This window comes from Erythrolamprus reginae, chromosome 4, assembly GCF_031021105.1.
Source record: "Erythrolamprus reginae isolate rEryReg1 chromosome 4, rEryReg1.hap1, whole genome shotgun sequence".
In the NCBI taxonomy this organism is placed as follows: domain Eukaryota; kingdom Metazoa; phylum Chordata; class Lepidosauria; order Squamata; family Dipsadidae; genus Erythrolamprus; species Erythrolamprus reginae.
Window position 1 is genome coordinate 58,908,726 of NC_091953.1, and position 16,619 is coordinate 58,925,344.

At 42.1% G+C, this 16,619-nt stretch overlaps 1 protein-coding gene across 2 annotated transcripts in view; it reads right to left on the reverse strand.

Annotated features, from left to right (window-relative positions):
- PAXBP1 (PAX3 and PAX7 binding protein 1) overlaps positions 1-12,879 on the reverse strand; it is a 40,525-nt gene extending 27,646 nt beyond the window's left edge. The window contains exons 1-3 of one of the 2 annotated variants that reach the window (XM_070750343.1): positions 12,664-12,817; positions 12,134-12,329; positions 2,896-3,021 (exon numbers count right to left, since the gene is read on the reverse strand). In XM_070750343.1, coding sequence (XP_070606444.1) covers positions 2,896-3,021; positions 12,134-12,317 — 310 coding nt within the window. In that variant the 5' untranslated portion in view covers positions 12,318-12,329; positions 12,664-12,817. Of the gene's footprint in view, positions 1-2,895; positions 3,022-12,133 lie in introns of both variants that reach the window. The other variant, XM_070750342.1, reaches the window with a different exon arrangement.
- Positions 12,880-16,619: the final 3,740 nt, after the last annotated feature.

Genomic DNA, 16,619 nt, shown 5'->3' on the forward strand with positions numbered 1-16,619 from the left:
ATACAGTTTGCTTTATAATTTATTCAAAATGTTCTCTCTTTTATAATTTATTTATTTCCCAACCTTCCAAGTTGAGGACAGCAAATGGGAGATTCCCAATGCACAACAGAACACAGATCCAACCCATAAGCCAACCCATAAGCAATTTTATTTTGTGAATGGATATGCATGCTATTTTCAAATTACAGTGGTACCACGGTACTCAAACGCTTTGGTTCTCGTACATTTCGGATAACGAACAAAATTTTTGGCAAAAATTTGCTTCGGTATCTGAACAAAAATTCAGATACCGAACAGCCAGAGAAAATTTTGTTCATTATCCAGCAGCTTCGGGGGGCTGAGCTCCAAGCTGCAGGAAGGGTGGGGGCTGCTGCAATTCCGGCAGCTTAAAGGGGCTGAGGAGCTCTATAAGAGCTCCAAGCTGCAGGAAGGGTGGGGTCTGCTGCAATCCCACTCCTTTCTGCTCCTTTCCTTTCCTCAATGCTTCCTCTTATTACCTGTAAGCAGCTGCAAAAACTTTCTCCCTCCCGGCGGCTGCAACAGCTTCCCTTCGAGGAACAACAGCGCCGGGAACGTCATGTGATGAAGGGAAGCCGCCGGAGCCATCTCAGCAGTTGCCGCCGCTCCAGCAGCTTCCCTTCATTACGTGACGTTCCTGGCGCTGTTGTTCCTCGAAGGGAAGCCGTTGCAGTCGCCGGGAGGGAGAAAGTTTTTGCAGCTGCTTACAGGTAATAAGAGGAAGCACTGAGGAAAGGAAAGGAGCAGAAAGGAGTGGGATTGCAGCAGCCCCCACCCTTCCTGCAGCTTGGAGCTCTTATAGAGCTCCTCAGCCCCTTTAAGCTGCCGGGATTGCAGCAGCCCCCACCCTTCCTGCAGCTTGGAGTACCGAATTTATTTATCCCATTGGAAATAAAGAAAATAGATTTAATGGGTTCCCAGCGAGTTAACAGAGGCTGGGAACCAATTAAATCCATTTCCATTATTTCCTATGGGATAAATAAATTCGGTACTCGACCAAATCGGTTCTCAACCACACTTCTGGAACGAATTGTGGTCGAGTACCGAGGTACCACTGTATATATATTAAAAATAGCGGAAAAAACTAGAATAACTGCAAATAATGACACTGAAGTTATATTATTTAAAATATTGCTATATTGTAAAGATTACAAAAGGAGATTGTTTTATTGTATTTAGCCTCAAATCTATTCCAATGGTGAAAAAAACTGTATAGTTACTGTCAAGGGTTTATCAAAGGAACTAATATATCATGTCATTAAATTTAATAATACTTTGGAATGATGAACAATGGTTTTATTGTGATTGGATTACAACAAAGACATGTTCTAAAAAAGGCATCAAATTTCAAAGATTGGTTTAAAGAAATTTGTGCCCTTAGTGCTTGAATTGGCTCTTTACTGATGCAATGGAAAAACCCAGACACTATGATCCCATGTGGTCAACATATACTTTGTTAAACAATTTAAACATTGAACTGAAATAGTTTTAAAATTTGTAAAACTGTATTTGAAAGGTTTAAAAAATGTGTGTTTTTGTATTTTGACATTCTAAATTTTATTTATCTTTTTAAAGCAGTTAATATCATTCTTACTGCCAGTACATCATGAATATATTCCTGTCTTTCCTGTTTTGTAAAGTTCAAAGTCTCATGCCATACTTATATGGCATCCTAAGATGAGTAGAGAACTGGCACAAGAGAACAAACTCAGGGTGAGGAAAGTAGAAACAATAATAGGATGAGACAAGCAGTACTCCCAATTTTTCACCTCTAAAATTTACAAAATCAAGGAGTTTTGATTGTAGAGAACTATTAAATCTATTAAACTATTAAAACTATTAAAATAGCAAAAAAAATGAATGTGAAATGTTCTGTACTCAATGCAGAATCTACTTTACTCCATTTTTAGTGCTAGAAAAATAAAGAAGTTCAGGTGACAAAAATGAAAAAAAATTGTTTCCCCCCCAGATTTGTATGCTTCCAGAAAACTGTGTTTATTTGCCACACTTAAAATAGAATAAACAAATAAGACTGCATTTCAATCTGTTACAATTCTACTTTGGGAGTAATTTTTAAAAATTATGTGAATAGTTTTTCTGCAAGCTCATTGGCTCTTACCGCTGAATATCGATTATCAGTCCAGTTATTCTTGTAGTAATGAAGTCAAAAAGGAAGGGAGCAAAAAAATAAAACTAAAATATTATTGTTTCCAATGGTCAAAATACCAGAACATGCAGTTTTGCGGAACTGCTAAGAGCACAATGAACTCAGAAAACTCTAAACCCAAAGCAAAATATTTTTTCCTCATGCAACTTTCTAATATGGACAGTTAAAAAGAGTAATTTTTGTGCACTGATTTTGTGCATCTTTGAGAAAATATGCTGAAAATATTTAGCAGAGGTGTGTGTGTGTGTATACTGTTATGTTATGTATGTGTGTACATGTTGTGTATGTGTGTACATGCGTGTATGTGTGTACCTATGTATATAAGATGTATATATGTATGTATATGTATGTATGTCAAAATGTTTTGCAAAATATTCCATCCATCTGATGGGGGGAACAGGTGAGAAGGTTCTTTTCCTAAACCTAACTAGTCAGAATTCTTTAACTGAGAGGGTCTGGAGTATATGTTCCCTGCCTGGCAACGTGGGAAGGATTAATATAAATAAAATGAAAAGCAACTGTTATGTGCCCCAAACATTTCTAAAATGTTGCTTATTTTCTATTCAGAACAATCCAAATGTTACATTTTTAAAGTATGATTAAATGTGCATTGAAAGGGTTCACATTAGACTCTTAAATCCAATAGATTGAAATAGATATAACCTTTAATGGAGAAATATAACCATTTAAAAATATATAACTAACATTACCATCTGCTGAAGAATTTATTTCTGGCTTTGTCTTTGATTTTTCAAGATCTTCTTTGTATTCTTTCTTAAGCAGCTTTACTATCTTTTTGCTGTAACTTGATTTCTTCACTTTAAAAACTTCAGTTTCTTTGAGAAAACAAACAAATCAATTAAAATTGTTAAAATTGAATTCTGAAGCAGAATAACTACTAATAATTTTAACAAACAAAACTTCTGAAGCCACAACAACTAATGCAAGAATGAAGAAGTCCTGACCAAATGCAGACTGCCAGATTTCTTGGGCAAACTGCGAGGTTTCAAGTGAATTGCCAAACCTTCCACTGGTGATGTGGGAAATTCACTGATTTAGGTACAGAACAGTCAAGATAGTTCTAGCAGACTGGCATTTTTCAGAAGAAATACGCTGAACCACTGAGGTGTTTCAAACTTATTCTATGCAAAACAATCTGTTTCAGGGCCAGACCATCCTTGGGATACAATAGAGCACTTTCCATTTGAAAGCTTTATTTTAAAACATCAAATTATCCCAAAACAATATGGCCTGGTTAGAGATTGGGCACAATTAAGTGGGAAATGAAACTCTCAATGCTTTTCAAAGCTGTTCCATTTCCAGAAAAACAATTATCATACAGATGCACTCTTTACTTCTCACTCCACTGTATGCAGAATGCAATCATCCCTATCCATCTCACATGCAGCAAAAAGGCAGTGCCTTTATACCGGGGTGGGCAATTAATTTTGCCATGGGGCCGCATGAGAAATTGGGATGGTTTTAGAGGGCCAGATTAATATAATTAACTCAGTTCTACCCAATACTGTATATTATTGGGTAGAACTGAATTAATTATATTAGCCAGCCACCAGTATTTATAGAAGGAAGGCAGCTTAGGTTTCGCAGTGTTCGCCTTAGAACAAGGACAGAAACACCAGCCTGAAGATGATGAGTGGGACCTCATCGAAACGTCGCCAGAAATTTCCAAATCCTACACGGGAAGAAACCCGAATATACCAAGGCCGTCATACCTGTACCCGTGAAAATCTACAAACACACACACACACACACACATATAATTATTATATTATTATTATATTATAATTATAAATTAATTGCCCATCCCTTCCTCCCTCCCTCCCTTTCTCCTTCCTTCCTTCCCCAGATGGAGAGAAGCTTCTGTCTCTCTGATTTTCTCTGCCTTTTATTTCTGCTTTTGGGCAGTTCTTTACTTCTCTTTCAAAATATTCCTTTCAGGTGCCTCTCTTCAACTGACCTATATTGTCAGTTGAGAAAACATACTACAGGCTTGGCCTGAAAGTAGCTTTGGATTCCTTTTCTTCCTCCTCCTCCCTCTCTCCATTTCTCCTTCCTTCCTTCTTTCCTCCCTCAATTTCTCCTTCTTTCTTTCTTTTCTTCCTTCATTTCTCCTTCCTTCCTTCCTACCTCCGCGGGTCGGTCACAGACAGCTGGCGGGCCGCATCCGGCCCCCGGGCCGCACTTTGCCCAGGTCTGCTTTATACTAATGTAGAAAGATGTTAAGAGAAATCACATTTTTATTCTTTCAGCCTAGAAAAGACAACTTCCTATTTTACTTGGATCACAAGGAGCCCTTCTAGCCATTATATGAGAGAAACCCTGGAAAAAAGGCTCCTTTTCTTCTTTAATAAATGCAGAGATGTGTGAAGCCAAAGAAATTTCTAAACTAATTAATCCATTTTATGGGAAGAATAATCTTGCTTATATTTATGTAATTCATAAAACATGGATTCATTAGCTACTCTCATTTGCTAAACTCAAGAAAGATACTTCCTTGCCTTAAATCAGTTTATCTTAAACTACTTTAAATTGTAAATAACTAGACGGTAAGCTGCTCTTGGTAGTCTCAGTATAGCTATTAAGATGAGACATAAATATGGTAAAGCATAAGGAGAATGAAGGTGCTGAGGAAAAAGAATTCTCCCAAGATTGCTAGTCAAAAGGTGAATAATAAAATTAGACAGTACTTATAAAGCTATCAAATAATATCTGGAAAATCATCTTCATGACTCTTCACCAAAAACTTTTAAATGATTATTTTGGATATTCTTTACAATGCAGAAATAGGATTCTTAAAATGGATCCCACAATAGCGAGGTATCAAAAAAGGTTACTTCTTCAGTTCCTACTTGCCTAACCAAGAGATTAAGGAATGTAGAGAACATCACTTTTCAGGATATATTAAGTTACTTAACAGGTGATATGGGAACATCAGATCTAATGGAACTTTATTGAGCAAAGCCTAAAAACATGAGAAGTATATAAAACAAGACAATAAATCCATTGAGGATTACCATTAATATAGCTATTCAATCAACCAACCAATCAAATAAGCCAAGTTTATATTCCTTTTAACAATCTTGGTCATTAGTCCCTTCAAATAATGGCTTAGAACTTGATTTATTTTCTTTTTCTTTATCCCTTCTGAAAAAATTATTTAAAGCTTAATAAGCCTCTTTTGTCAATCCAATATAGGAAAATTACCCAGGTCACTCTTGGTTTATTTTTGTTCATCTCTTTTAATTAAGACATAAGATGATTTCTTTTGAATATCCAATGTAACATCTTTTCTGTAGAATTCTTGCAACCTATTATTTTTAAATCTACTTTCAGACAAGTCTCAATCTTGTCAGTAACAACTTGTTCCTCTCCATTATATTTTAAACATTCTATCTATAAAGATATGCACTCTGAGTCCGCTGTTCAAAAATATCCTTCAATATGTCCAATATTAAAATATTGGGTGAAGGCACAGAGTGAGTTACCATCAGTATGCTGATGATACTCAGCTATACATCTCCAGCCTGTACCTACTCAGTGAAGCAGTGGAAGTAATGTGCCAGTGTCTGGAGGCTGTTAGGGTTTGGATGGGTGTTAACAGGCTCAGACTCAACCCCGACAAGATGGAGTGGCTGTGGGTTCTGCCTCCCAAGGACACTTCCATCTGTCTATCCATTACTCTGAGGGGAGGGAACTTTTGACCGCCTCAGAGAAGATCTGCAACTTAGGCATCCTCCTCGATCCACAGCTGACTTTGGAACATCTTTTGGCTTTCGCATCACAGTCACTGATGCCATTATCACCTCAAGGTTCAATTGCTGCAATGCTCTCTACACGGGGCTACCTTTGAAGAGTGTTCGGAAACTGCAAATCGTGCAAAACTTTTCCAAGTTTGATATAAATTGTGCTGTTTTCTAAATGGGAATGCTTCGAAGTAGAGGAAACTTAACTTGGGAAAAAGACTGAGTTTCAAGTAAGCATAAAGAAAGGAAAAAACCAAGAGTTGATGTGGCACATTTGGATAATCTAATACAGATAAGTCCCTGACCACAAGTGAGACCAACATTTTTTATCGTTCAGTGAGATATTTAAGTGAGTTTTGCCCCATTTTACAACATTTCTTGCCACTGTCATTAAATGAATCACTGCAGTCGTTAATTTTACTAAATTCGTGTTACTACGGGATTTTGCTAAGGAATGTTTTACGTATACTGTTTTAGAAATTATTTTTATCTATTGGAAACCACCCAGAATCCTTTAGGAATTGGGCAGCATATATATATGTATATATGCATGTATGTATGTACAGTGGTACCTCATGATACGAACCCCTTGTCATACGAACTTTTCAAGATACGAACCCAGGGTTCGGAATTTTTTTGCCTCTTCTTACGAACTTTTTTCACCTTACGAACCTGCCGCCGGCCGCTGGGATGCCCCACCTCCAGACTTGAGTTCCTCCCGTTTTTTCCCACCCTGTCCTGCCCCATTCTCCCCTCTGGATCTCCATGGGTTTCCTCCATTTTTCTCCACTCTGTCCTGCCCCATTCTCCCCTCTGGATCTCCATGGGTTTCCTCCGTTTTTCTCCACTCTTTCCTGCCCCATTCTCCCCTCTGAATCTCCATGGGTTTCCTCCGTTTTTCTCCAGTCTTTCCTGCCCCATTCTCCCCTCTGGATCTCCATGGGTTTCCTCCGTTTTTCTCCACTCTTTCCTGCCCCATTCTCCCCTCTGGATCTCCATGGGTTTCCTCCGTTTTTCTCCAGTCTTTCCTGCCCCATTCTCCCCTCTGGATCTCCATGGGTTTCCTCCGTTTTTCTCCACTCTGTCCTGCCCCATTCTCCCCTCTGGATCTCCATGGGTTTCCTCCGTTTTTCTCCAGTCTTTCCTGCCCCATTCTCCCCTCTGGATCTCCATGGGTTTCCTCCGTTTTTCTCCACTCTTTCCTGCCCCATTCTCCCCTCTGGATCTCCATGGGTTTCCTCCGTTTTTCTCCACTCTGTCCTGCCCCATTCTCCCCTCTGGATCTCCATGGGTTTCCTCCGTTTTTCTGCACTCTTTCCTGCCCCATTCTCCCCTCTGGATCTCCATGGGTTTCCTCCGTTTTTCTGCACTCTTTCCTGCCCCATTCTCCCCTCTGGATCTCCATGGGTTTCCTCCGTTTTTCTGCACTCTTTCCTGCCCCATTCTCCCCTCTGGATCTCCATGGGTTTCCTCCGTTTTTCTGCACTCTTTCCTGCCCCATTCTCCCCTCTGGATCTCCATGGGTTTCCTCCGTTTTTCTGCACTCTTTCCTGCCCCATTCTCCCCGCTGGATCTCAATGGGTTTCCTCCGTTTTTCTGCACTCTTTCCTGCCCCATTCTCCCCTCTGGATCTCCATGGGTTTCCTCCGTTTTTCTCCACTCTGTCCTGCCCCATTCTCCCCTCTGGATCTCCATGGGTTTCCTCCGTTTTTCTCCACTCTGTCCTGCCCCATTCTCCCCTCTGGATCTCCATGGGTTTCCTCCGTTTTTCTCCACTCTGTCCTGCCCCATTCTCCCCTCTGGATCTCCATGGGTTTCCTCCGTTTTTCTCCACTCTTTCCTGCCCCATTCTCCCCTCTGGATCTCCATGGGTTTCCCTCCCCCCACTCCGTTCGCCTCAGCTTCGTCTGCCGGCAGCTTTTTTTTTTAAAGCCTTAATGTTTTGGATAATCTAATACAGATAAGTCCCTGACCACAAGTGAGACCAACATTTTTTATCGTTCAGTGAGATATTTAAGTGAGTTTTGCCCCATTTTACAACATTTCTTGCCACTGTCATTAAATGAATCACTGCAGTCGTTAATTTTACTAAATTCGTGTTACTACGGGATTTTGCTAAGGAATGTTTTACGTATACTGTTTTAGAAATTATTTTTATCTATTGGAAACCACCCAGAATCCTTTAGGAATTGGGCAGCATATATATATGTATATATGCATGTATGTATGTACAGTGGTACCTCATGATACGAACCCCTTGTCATACGAACTTTTCAAGATACGAACCCAGGGTTCGGAATTTTTTTGCCTCTTCTTACGAACTTTTTTCACCTTACGAACCTGCCGCCGGCCGCTGGGATGCCCCACCTCCAGACTTGAGTTCCTCCCGTTTTTTCCCACCCTGTCCTGCCCCATTCTCCCCTCTGGATCTCCATGGGTTTCCTCCATTTTTCTCCACTCTGTCCTGCCCCATTCTCCCCTCTGGATCTCCATGGGTTTCCTCCGTTTTTCTCCACTCTTTCCTGCCCCATTCTCCCCTCTGAATCTCCATGGGTTTCCTCCGTTTTTCTCCAGTCTTTCCTGCCCCATTCTCCCCTCTGGATCTCCATGGGTTTCCTCCGTTTTTCTCCAGTCTTTCCTGCCCCATTCTCCCCTCTGGATCTCCATGGGTTTCCTCCGTTTTTCTCCAGTCTTTCCTGCCCCATTCTCCCCTCTGGATCTCCATGGGTTTCCTCCGTTTTTCTCCACTCTGTCCTGCCCCATTCTCCCCTCTGGATCTCCATGGGTTTCCTCCGTTTTTCTCCAGTCTTTCCTGCCCCATTCTCCCCTCTGGATCTCCATGGGTTTCCTCCGTTTTTCTCCACTCTTTCCTGCCCCATTCTCCCCTCTGGATCTCCATGGGTTTCCTCCGTTTTTCTCCACTCTGTCCTGCCCCATTCTACCCTCTGGATCTCCATGGGTTTCCTCCGTTTTTCTGCACTCTTTCCTGCCCCATTCTCCCCTCTGGATCTCCATGGGTTTCCTCCGTTTTTCTGCACTCTTTCCTGCCCCATTCTCCCCTCTGGATCTCCATGGGTTTCCTCCGTTTTTCTGCACTCTTTCCTGCCCCATTCTCCCCTCTGGATCTCCATGGGTTTCCTCCGTTTTTCTGCACTCTTTCCTGCCCCATTCTCCCCTCTGGATCTCCATGGGTTTCCTCCGTTTTTCTGCACTCTTTCCTGCCCCATTCTCCCCGCTGGATCTCAATGGGTTTCCTCCGTTTTTCTGCACTCTTTCCTGCCCCATTCTCCCCTCTGGATCTCCATGGGTTTCCTCCGTTTTTCTCCACTCTGTCCTGCCCCATTCTCCCCTCTGGATCTCCATGGGTTTCCTCCGTTTTTCTCCACTCTGTCCTGCCCCATTCTCCCCTCTGGATCTCCATGGGTTTCCTCCGTTTTTCTCCACTCTGTCCTGCCCCATTCTCCCCTCTGGATCTCCATGGGTTTCCTCCGTTTTTCTCCACTCTTTCCTGCCCCATTCTCCCCTCTGGATCTCCATGGGTTTCCTCCGTTTTTCTCCAGTCTTTCCTGCCCCATTCTCCCCTCTGGATCTCCATGGGTTTCCTCCGTTTTTCTCCACTCTTTCCTGCCACATTCTCCCCTCTGGATCTCCATGGGTTTCCTCCGTTTTTCTCCACTCTGTCCTGCCCCATTCTCCCCTCTGGATCTCCATGGGTTTCCTCCGTTTTTCTTCACTCTGTCCTGCCCCATTCTCCCCTCTGGATCTCCATGGGTTTCCTCCGTTTTTCTCCACTCTTTCCTGCCCCATTCTCCCCTCTGGATCTCCATGGGTTTCCTCCGTTTTTCTGCACTCTTTCCTGCCCCATTCTCCCCTCTGGATCTCCATGGGTTTCCTCCGTTTTTCTGCACTCTTTCCTGCCCCATTCTCCCCTCTGGATCTCCATGGGTTTCCTCCGTTTTTCTGCACTCTTTCCTGCCCCATTCTCCCCTCTGGATCTCCATGGGTTTCCTCCGTTTTTCTCCACTCTTTCCTGCCCCATTCTCCCCTCTGGATCTCCATGGGTTTCCTCCGTTTTTCTCCACTCTTTCCTGCCCCATTCTCCCCTCTGGATCTCCATGGGTTTCCTCCGTTTTTCTGCACTCTTTCCTGCCCCATTCTCCCCTCTGGATCTCCATGGGTTTCCTCCGTTTTTCTGCACTCTTTCCTGCCCCATTCTCCCCTCTGGATCTCCATGGGTTTCCTCCGTTTTTCTGCACTCTTTCCTGCCCCATTCTCCCCTCTGGATCTCCATGGGTTTCCTCCGTTTTTCTGCACTCTTTCCTGCCCCATTCTCCCCTCTGGATCTCCATGGGTTTCCTCCGTTTTTCTCCACTCTTTCCTGCCCCATTCTCCCCTCTGGATCTCCATGGGTTTCCTCCGTTTTTCTGCACTCTTTCCTGCCCCATTCTCCCCTCTGGATCTCCATGGGTTTCCTCCGTTTTTCTGCACTCTTTCCTGCCCCATTCTCCCCTCTGGATCTCCATGGGTTTCCTCCGTTTTTCTGCACTCTTTCCTGCCCCATTCTCCCCTCTGGATCTCCATGGGTTTCCTCCGTTTTTCTCCACTCTTTCCTGCCCCATTCTCCCCTCTGGATCTCCATGGGTTTCCCTCCCCCCACTCCGTTCGCCTCAGCTTCGTCTGCCGGCAGCTTTTTTTTTTAAAGCCTTAATGTTTTGGATAATCTAATACAGATAAGTCCCTGACCACAAGTGAGACCAACATTTTTTATCGTTCAGTGAGATATTTAAGTGAGTTTTGCCCCATTTTACAACATTTCTTGCCACTGTCATTAAATGAATCACTGCAGTCGTTAATTTTACTAAATTCGTGTTACTACAGGATTTTGCTAGGGAATGTTTTATACTGTTTTAGAAATTATTTTTATCTATTGGAAACCACCCAGAATCCTTTAGGAATTGGGCAGCATATATATATGTATATATGCATGTATGTATATGTATGTATGTATGTGTGTGTGCATCCATACACACACATACATATATACATGCATGCATGTATTCACACACATGCATACACACACACACATGCAGACATATATACATACATACATACATACATACATACTAAGATCACAAAAGGTGATCACATGGCCCTGGGATACTGAGATCACCCCAAATATGAGTCAAGTGCCAAGTGTCTGAATTCTGACGATGTGCCCATGAGAATGGGGTCTCCAACCTTGGCAACCTTAAAGCTTGTGGACTCCCAACTCCTCAACCAGCAAAGTTGAAGGCCACAAGCAAAGCTGGATGAGGAACTCTGGGAGTTGGGAGTCCACAAGTCTTAAAAGTTGCCAAGATTGGAGACCCCTGCCCGCAGTCTGCATTGGCTGCCGATCACTTTCCGGTCACAATTCAAAGTGTTGGTTATGACCTTTAAAGCCCTTCATGGCATTGGACCAGAATATCTCCGAGACCGCCTCCTGCCGCACGAATCCCAGCGACCGATTAGGTCCCACAGAGTGGGCCTTCTCCGGGTCCCGTCAACTAAACAATGTCGGTTGGCGGGCCCCAGGGGAAGAGCCTTCTCTGTGGCGGCACCGGCCCTCTGGAATCAACTCCCCCCGGAGATTAGAACTGCCCCTACTCTTCCTGCCTTCCGTAAACTCCTTAAAACCCACCTTTGCCGTCAGGCATGGGGGAACTGAAACATCTCCCCCTGGGCATGTTTAATTTATATATGGTATGCTTGTGTGTACGTCTGTTAGTATATGGGGCCTTTTTTAAATCTTTAAATATTTTAAATTTGTCAGATTATTTATGATTTCTTTCCACGTGTTGTGAGCCGCCCCGAGTCTTCGGAGAGGGGCGGCATACAAATCTAAGTAATAAATAAAATAAAATAAATAAATCAAATGAGGATACTGCTGTGGTCGTTAAGTGCGACAACGGTCACAAATAACACTTTTTAAAAAGTGGCCTTGTAACTCTGAAGAGCCACCAAACAAACGGTCGTAAGTCGAGGACTACCCGTATCTCCGAATAACGAGTTCGCCGAGTTTAATGTGACCAGCCCAAGCGCTCGTATACGGGGTATGGGGGGGGGGGGATGAGGTACTATCACCCACCACCCCGGGAGGGAAAAAGAAAGACAAGGAAAACCGGGTGGTGCGACGCGTGCTTACCCTCTTCCTCGTCCTGGAAGCTGAGCAGGTTGCGGCTTCCGCGGGGCAGCCCAGGCGCGGCTCCGGACTCTTTGCCCCTTTTCCGCTCCTTCGACGGCTTCGAAACAGCAGACATGTGCCCGTTGTTGCCCAACGGCAGCTGCTGCAAAGGTGGTGGCGGCGGCGGCGGCGGGAGAAGCGCCATCGGGGGTGGCTGCTGCTGCGGCGGCGGCTGCAATTCCGGCATATTGGGGCCTGCCCGCCCCACCACCTCGGGACTGCTAAAAGCGAAGCCTCCGCCGGAGGACGGGAGGTCGTCGGCGGGGGAGGCCAGAGGGACGCAGCCGGTGGGAAGAGGCAGCAGCGGCGGCTTAGGGGCCGGCAGCTCGGGCTCTGCCGCAGGCCCATCACCTCCCGGGGGCGGCGGCGGGGGCGGCTGCTGCGACGGTAACGCTTCATCTCGCTCTTCGTCGTCGTCCTCGGACTCGTTCCGCTTCCGCACATTCACGCGCCGGGCCTTGCGGAACATTCTCCCTCAGCCAAACCGCCGCCGCTGCGGGAAGGTTTGAAGAAAAAAGAGTAAAAATCGGGGGGAGGGGGAGAGAGAGAGAAAGAGACAAGCGCGGAAAAAAAAACCCCAACTACTGCAACGGCGCCGAGAACGCGCACGCCGCGAGTCGCTCCCTCCCTCCCAGTTGCTGCAGCAAGAGCAGCGTCATCATAGCGCCCTCTACTGTACGCCGCCGCTTTTGACTTTTTTTTCTCTCTTTGCTTGCCATGGGCAGAGGAAGAAATATCAGTCGGGGCTCTAAACCGTCGAGTTCGCCTTGTTGGCTAGAGCGCCTCGTTAGACCATAGATTGAGGCAAGCCGGGAGAGTAATTAAAGAAGTCGGCCATTTTGGGACAGAGTGGGGGGACCCGTAGGTGGAGAAAAGGGAGGAAGGCCTGTGACGTAAGTGGTCTCTTGGCAACAGATGTGGAAAGGCGGGAAAGTGACCACTTTGTGATCGATCGTTTGTAATAACGAAATGAAAAATAGAATATATTTTTTTTCAAAATATCCTTTGGTTTAATAGGCTAAATAACATACATTTCTGAGCAAGCAGCAAGAGATTTTACAAATAGCTGGGAACAAAATATCAGTAAGCTACAAATTAATCGCTCCTTATTGAAGTGTGCAATACTAACATCCTATTAATTAATTAATTGGATTTATAGGCTGCATCTCCGAAGATTCGGGGCAGCATATAAATCCAAATCTTGACTTAATGGACTTTTGTTACAACGGATAAAATTTGGTTTTGACTTCATTCTCATTTAACTGAATCCATTAAATCGCAGACGTTTCTGGTATATCAAGTTTTTGCTGCAACAGTTGCCATGTGCATCAATTTTGTAATACAGATGGTGTAATCATGTCATATTTAATGACATTAAGTCTCTCTGCAACAAAATGTTATATTAAAACTTTATAATTCACTTTTTGTCTTTCAGGACTTTTTGCAGAGAGTTTTCTTTGAATCAGTTGGCTCAACCAGTTTTTTCAGCACTATAGAGATTGAAAACTGAGAAGATGAAAGAGTACAGGAAAAATGATTATGTTATTTTGATACCCTCAAATGAATGAGAATGCTAATTATTTGCTGAATCCCTAAGAAAAAAAAATCCACTTGTCTCTAATTCATGGTTTATGCATATATCATGATCATGTCCAACTAATGAATATAAAAGTAAAGTATGTATGATGAGACAATAAGGAGATATAACATCAAGTGCATTGCTGTTTTTAATTGCACAATGGTAAGGCCTTGAATCATTGTTTTAAATTGCATCTGCCATGCTAGCAAAAGAAAACAGAAAAAAAGAAGGTAAAGTCCTTATCTGATTAAAGATAAAACTCTTGAAGATAATTTACAGATGCATGACAGTATGTTTTGGTGGTTTTCTATGAAAAACACTGTTTCATTATTGTTTATTGTACCATGTTACCCAAAATTAAATGCAGTGGAAGAAAATTTGTTGTTCACTTCTTTTTCTTAAATTAATAAATCGCTGTTTCTCATTCATATTATAACTTTTTCACTTTAATAATATTTAGGACCCTGTTTTGTATTACTAGGGGGCAGCAGAATCTTAGTTACCGATTATTCTGCTATTTCTTCTTGACAGAGTAGCATAATGTAAGGGATTTAGCAATCAGATAAGATTTTTGAAAAGTGCTTAACTCCAAGATCATATATCTAGAAATAGATATAACGTATATCTAATTATATAATTAGAAATTGTCTTTGGAAATATTTTTGCATTTTATACAGCATAAATAATTTTTTTGTCTGAGGAACAGTTTCATACAATGTAGTTAAATTCCACAAGCAACCCAAGGTATATCAGTAAATAATAGATATTATTTAAAACATTTAGTATGGCAGTTGAAAACATAATTGTATGATTAAATGAATTCAATTTTTAAAGAATAGTTACAATGGGAAGAACTATAAACTTAATCTATAAAGTGTACACCGAATTATAATTTAAAGGAAAATTGGTACAAAATGTACTTAGATAATATACAACTCTGACGATAATATCTGAGAGAGACAAACCATACTTCAACAAATCCTTGAAAATGATGGACATATAAAATAATCCCAAACAACTAGAAAGAGATACAGAGTACAATGCAGAACATTTTGGAATTAAAATTTATAATGAAACCACATCTTTTTTTTTACTAGATATAATCTCAGAAAAAAATCACCAGGAAACATAATTTAATGAAATATATGGTTATAGTAGCAAAAATAAAATTTGAATAACATTGGAAGAAAAATATAGTAATGGACAATTCTCTGGATGGAAAGAAGTGAGAAGTGGGGTACCCCAAGGTTCAATTTTGTGACCTTTACTTTTTAATTTATTCATTAATCATCTGGATGTAGAAGTAAATAGTGAAGTAGCAAAGTTTGCTGACGACACTAAATTGTTCCGGGTAGTGAAAAGTGAAACTGATTGTCAGGAGCTCCAGAAGAATCTCTCGAAATTGAATGAGTGGGCAATAAAGTGGCAAATGCATTTTAACCTAAACAAGTGCAAAGTTATGCATATCGTGACAAAGATCCACAATTACGGTATACCTACCAACTGATGGGGACCAAACTTTCTGAGACAACCAAGAAAGGGTTTTGGTGGACAGCTCAATGAAGATGTCAACCCAGTGCCCAGCAGCAGTTAAAAAAACAAATTCCATGCTTGGCATGATTAGGAAGGGAATCGAAAATAAGTCGGTAAGTATTGTATTGCTTCTGTACAAATTGATGGTGAGACCACGCTTGGAGTACTGTGTACAGTTCTGGTCACCGCACTTCAAGAAGGATATAATGGAACTGGAAAAGATGCAAAAAAGTGCAACAACTGTAACCAAGGAAATGGAGCACCTCCCTTATGAAACCAGGTTGCAACGCCTTGGTCTCTTCAATCTTGAAAGATGGCGTTTAAGGGGTGACTTGATCGAAGTATATAAAATCATACATGGTATAGAAAAGGTGGATAGAGAAAAATTCTTTTTTATGGAATTCATTTCCAGAAGAGGTCGTGACAACTGTCAGCCTTGATAGCTTCAAGGCAGGATTAGACAGATTCATGGATTCTAAGCCTATTGGTAGTTATTGAAACGGATGTCCATGTGCTGCCTCTATGTTGGTTGAGGCAGGCAGGATTCCCTTTGGGTACCATTTGTTGGGGGTCAAGGGAAAGGGAGGGTTTTGCCTTCTCTTTCTGCTCAAGATTCACTTGTACAATTGGTGGGCCACTGTGTGACACAGAATGCTGAACTCCATGGGCTTTGGCCTGATTCAGCATGGCTCTTATGTTTTTAATGAAAATATCTGATTGCCTTTCGTAAACTCCTTAAAACCCACCTCTGCCGTCAGGCATGGGGGAACTAAGACATCTCCCCTTGCCTATGTAGTTGTATGTATGGTATGCTTGTGTGTATGCTTTTTAAATAATGGGGCTTTTAGACTTTTAATATTAGATTTGTTACTGTATATTGTTTTATCACTGCTGTGAACCGCCCCGAGTCTACGGAGAGGGGCGGCATACAAATCTAATAAATAATAATAATAATAATAATAATAATAATAATAATAATGTCAAATAGAAATATCATATGGCTTCTAATATCTACCATATTATAAATTAGCATATCTACAAAATGTGAATAGCAATAGCAGACTTATATACTGCTTCACAGTGCTTTACAGCCCCCCTCTAAGCAGTTCACAAAGTCAGCATATTGCCCCCAGCAATCTGGGTCCTTACTTTACCAACTTCAGAAGGATAGAAAGCTGAGTCAACCTTCAGCCAGTGAGAACTGAACAAATTTAACAAGGAATTAATAGAAAAATATAAAAATTAATAGAAAAGCTATTAGGTTTTCTATTAATTCCCTGTTAAATTTGTATTGCTTATCTACAGGTTTTTTTTCTTTACTTTTTTCTATGAGTC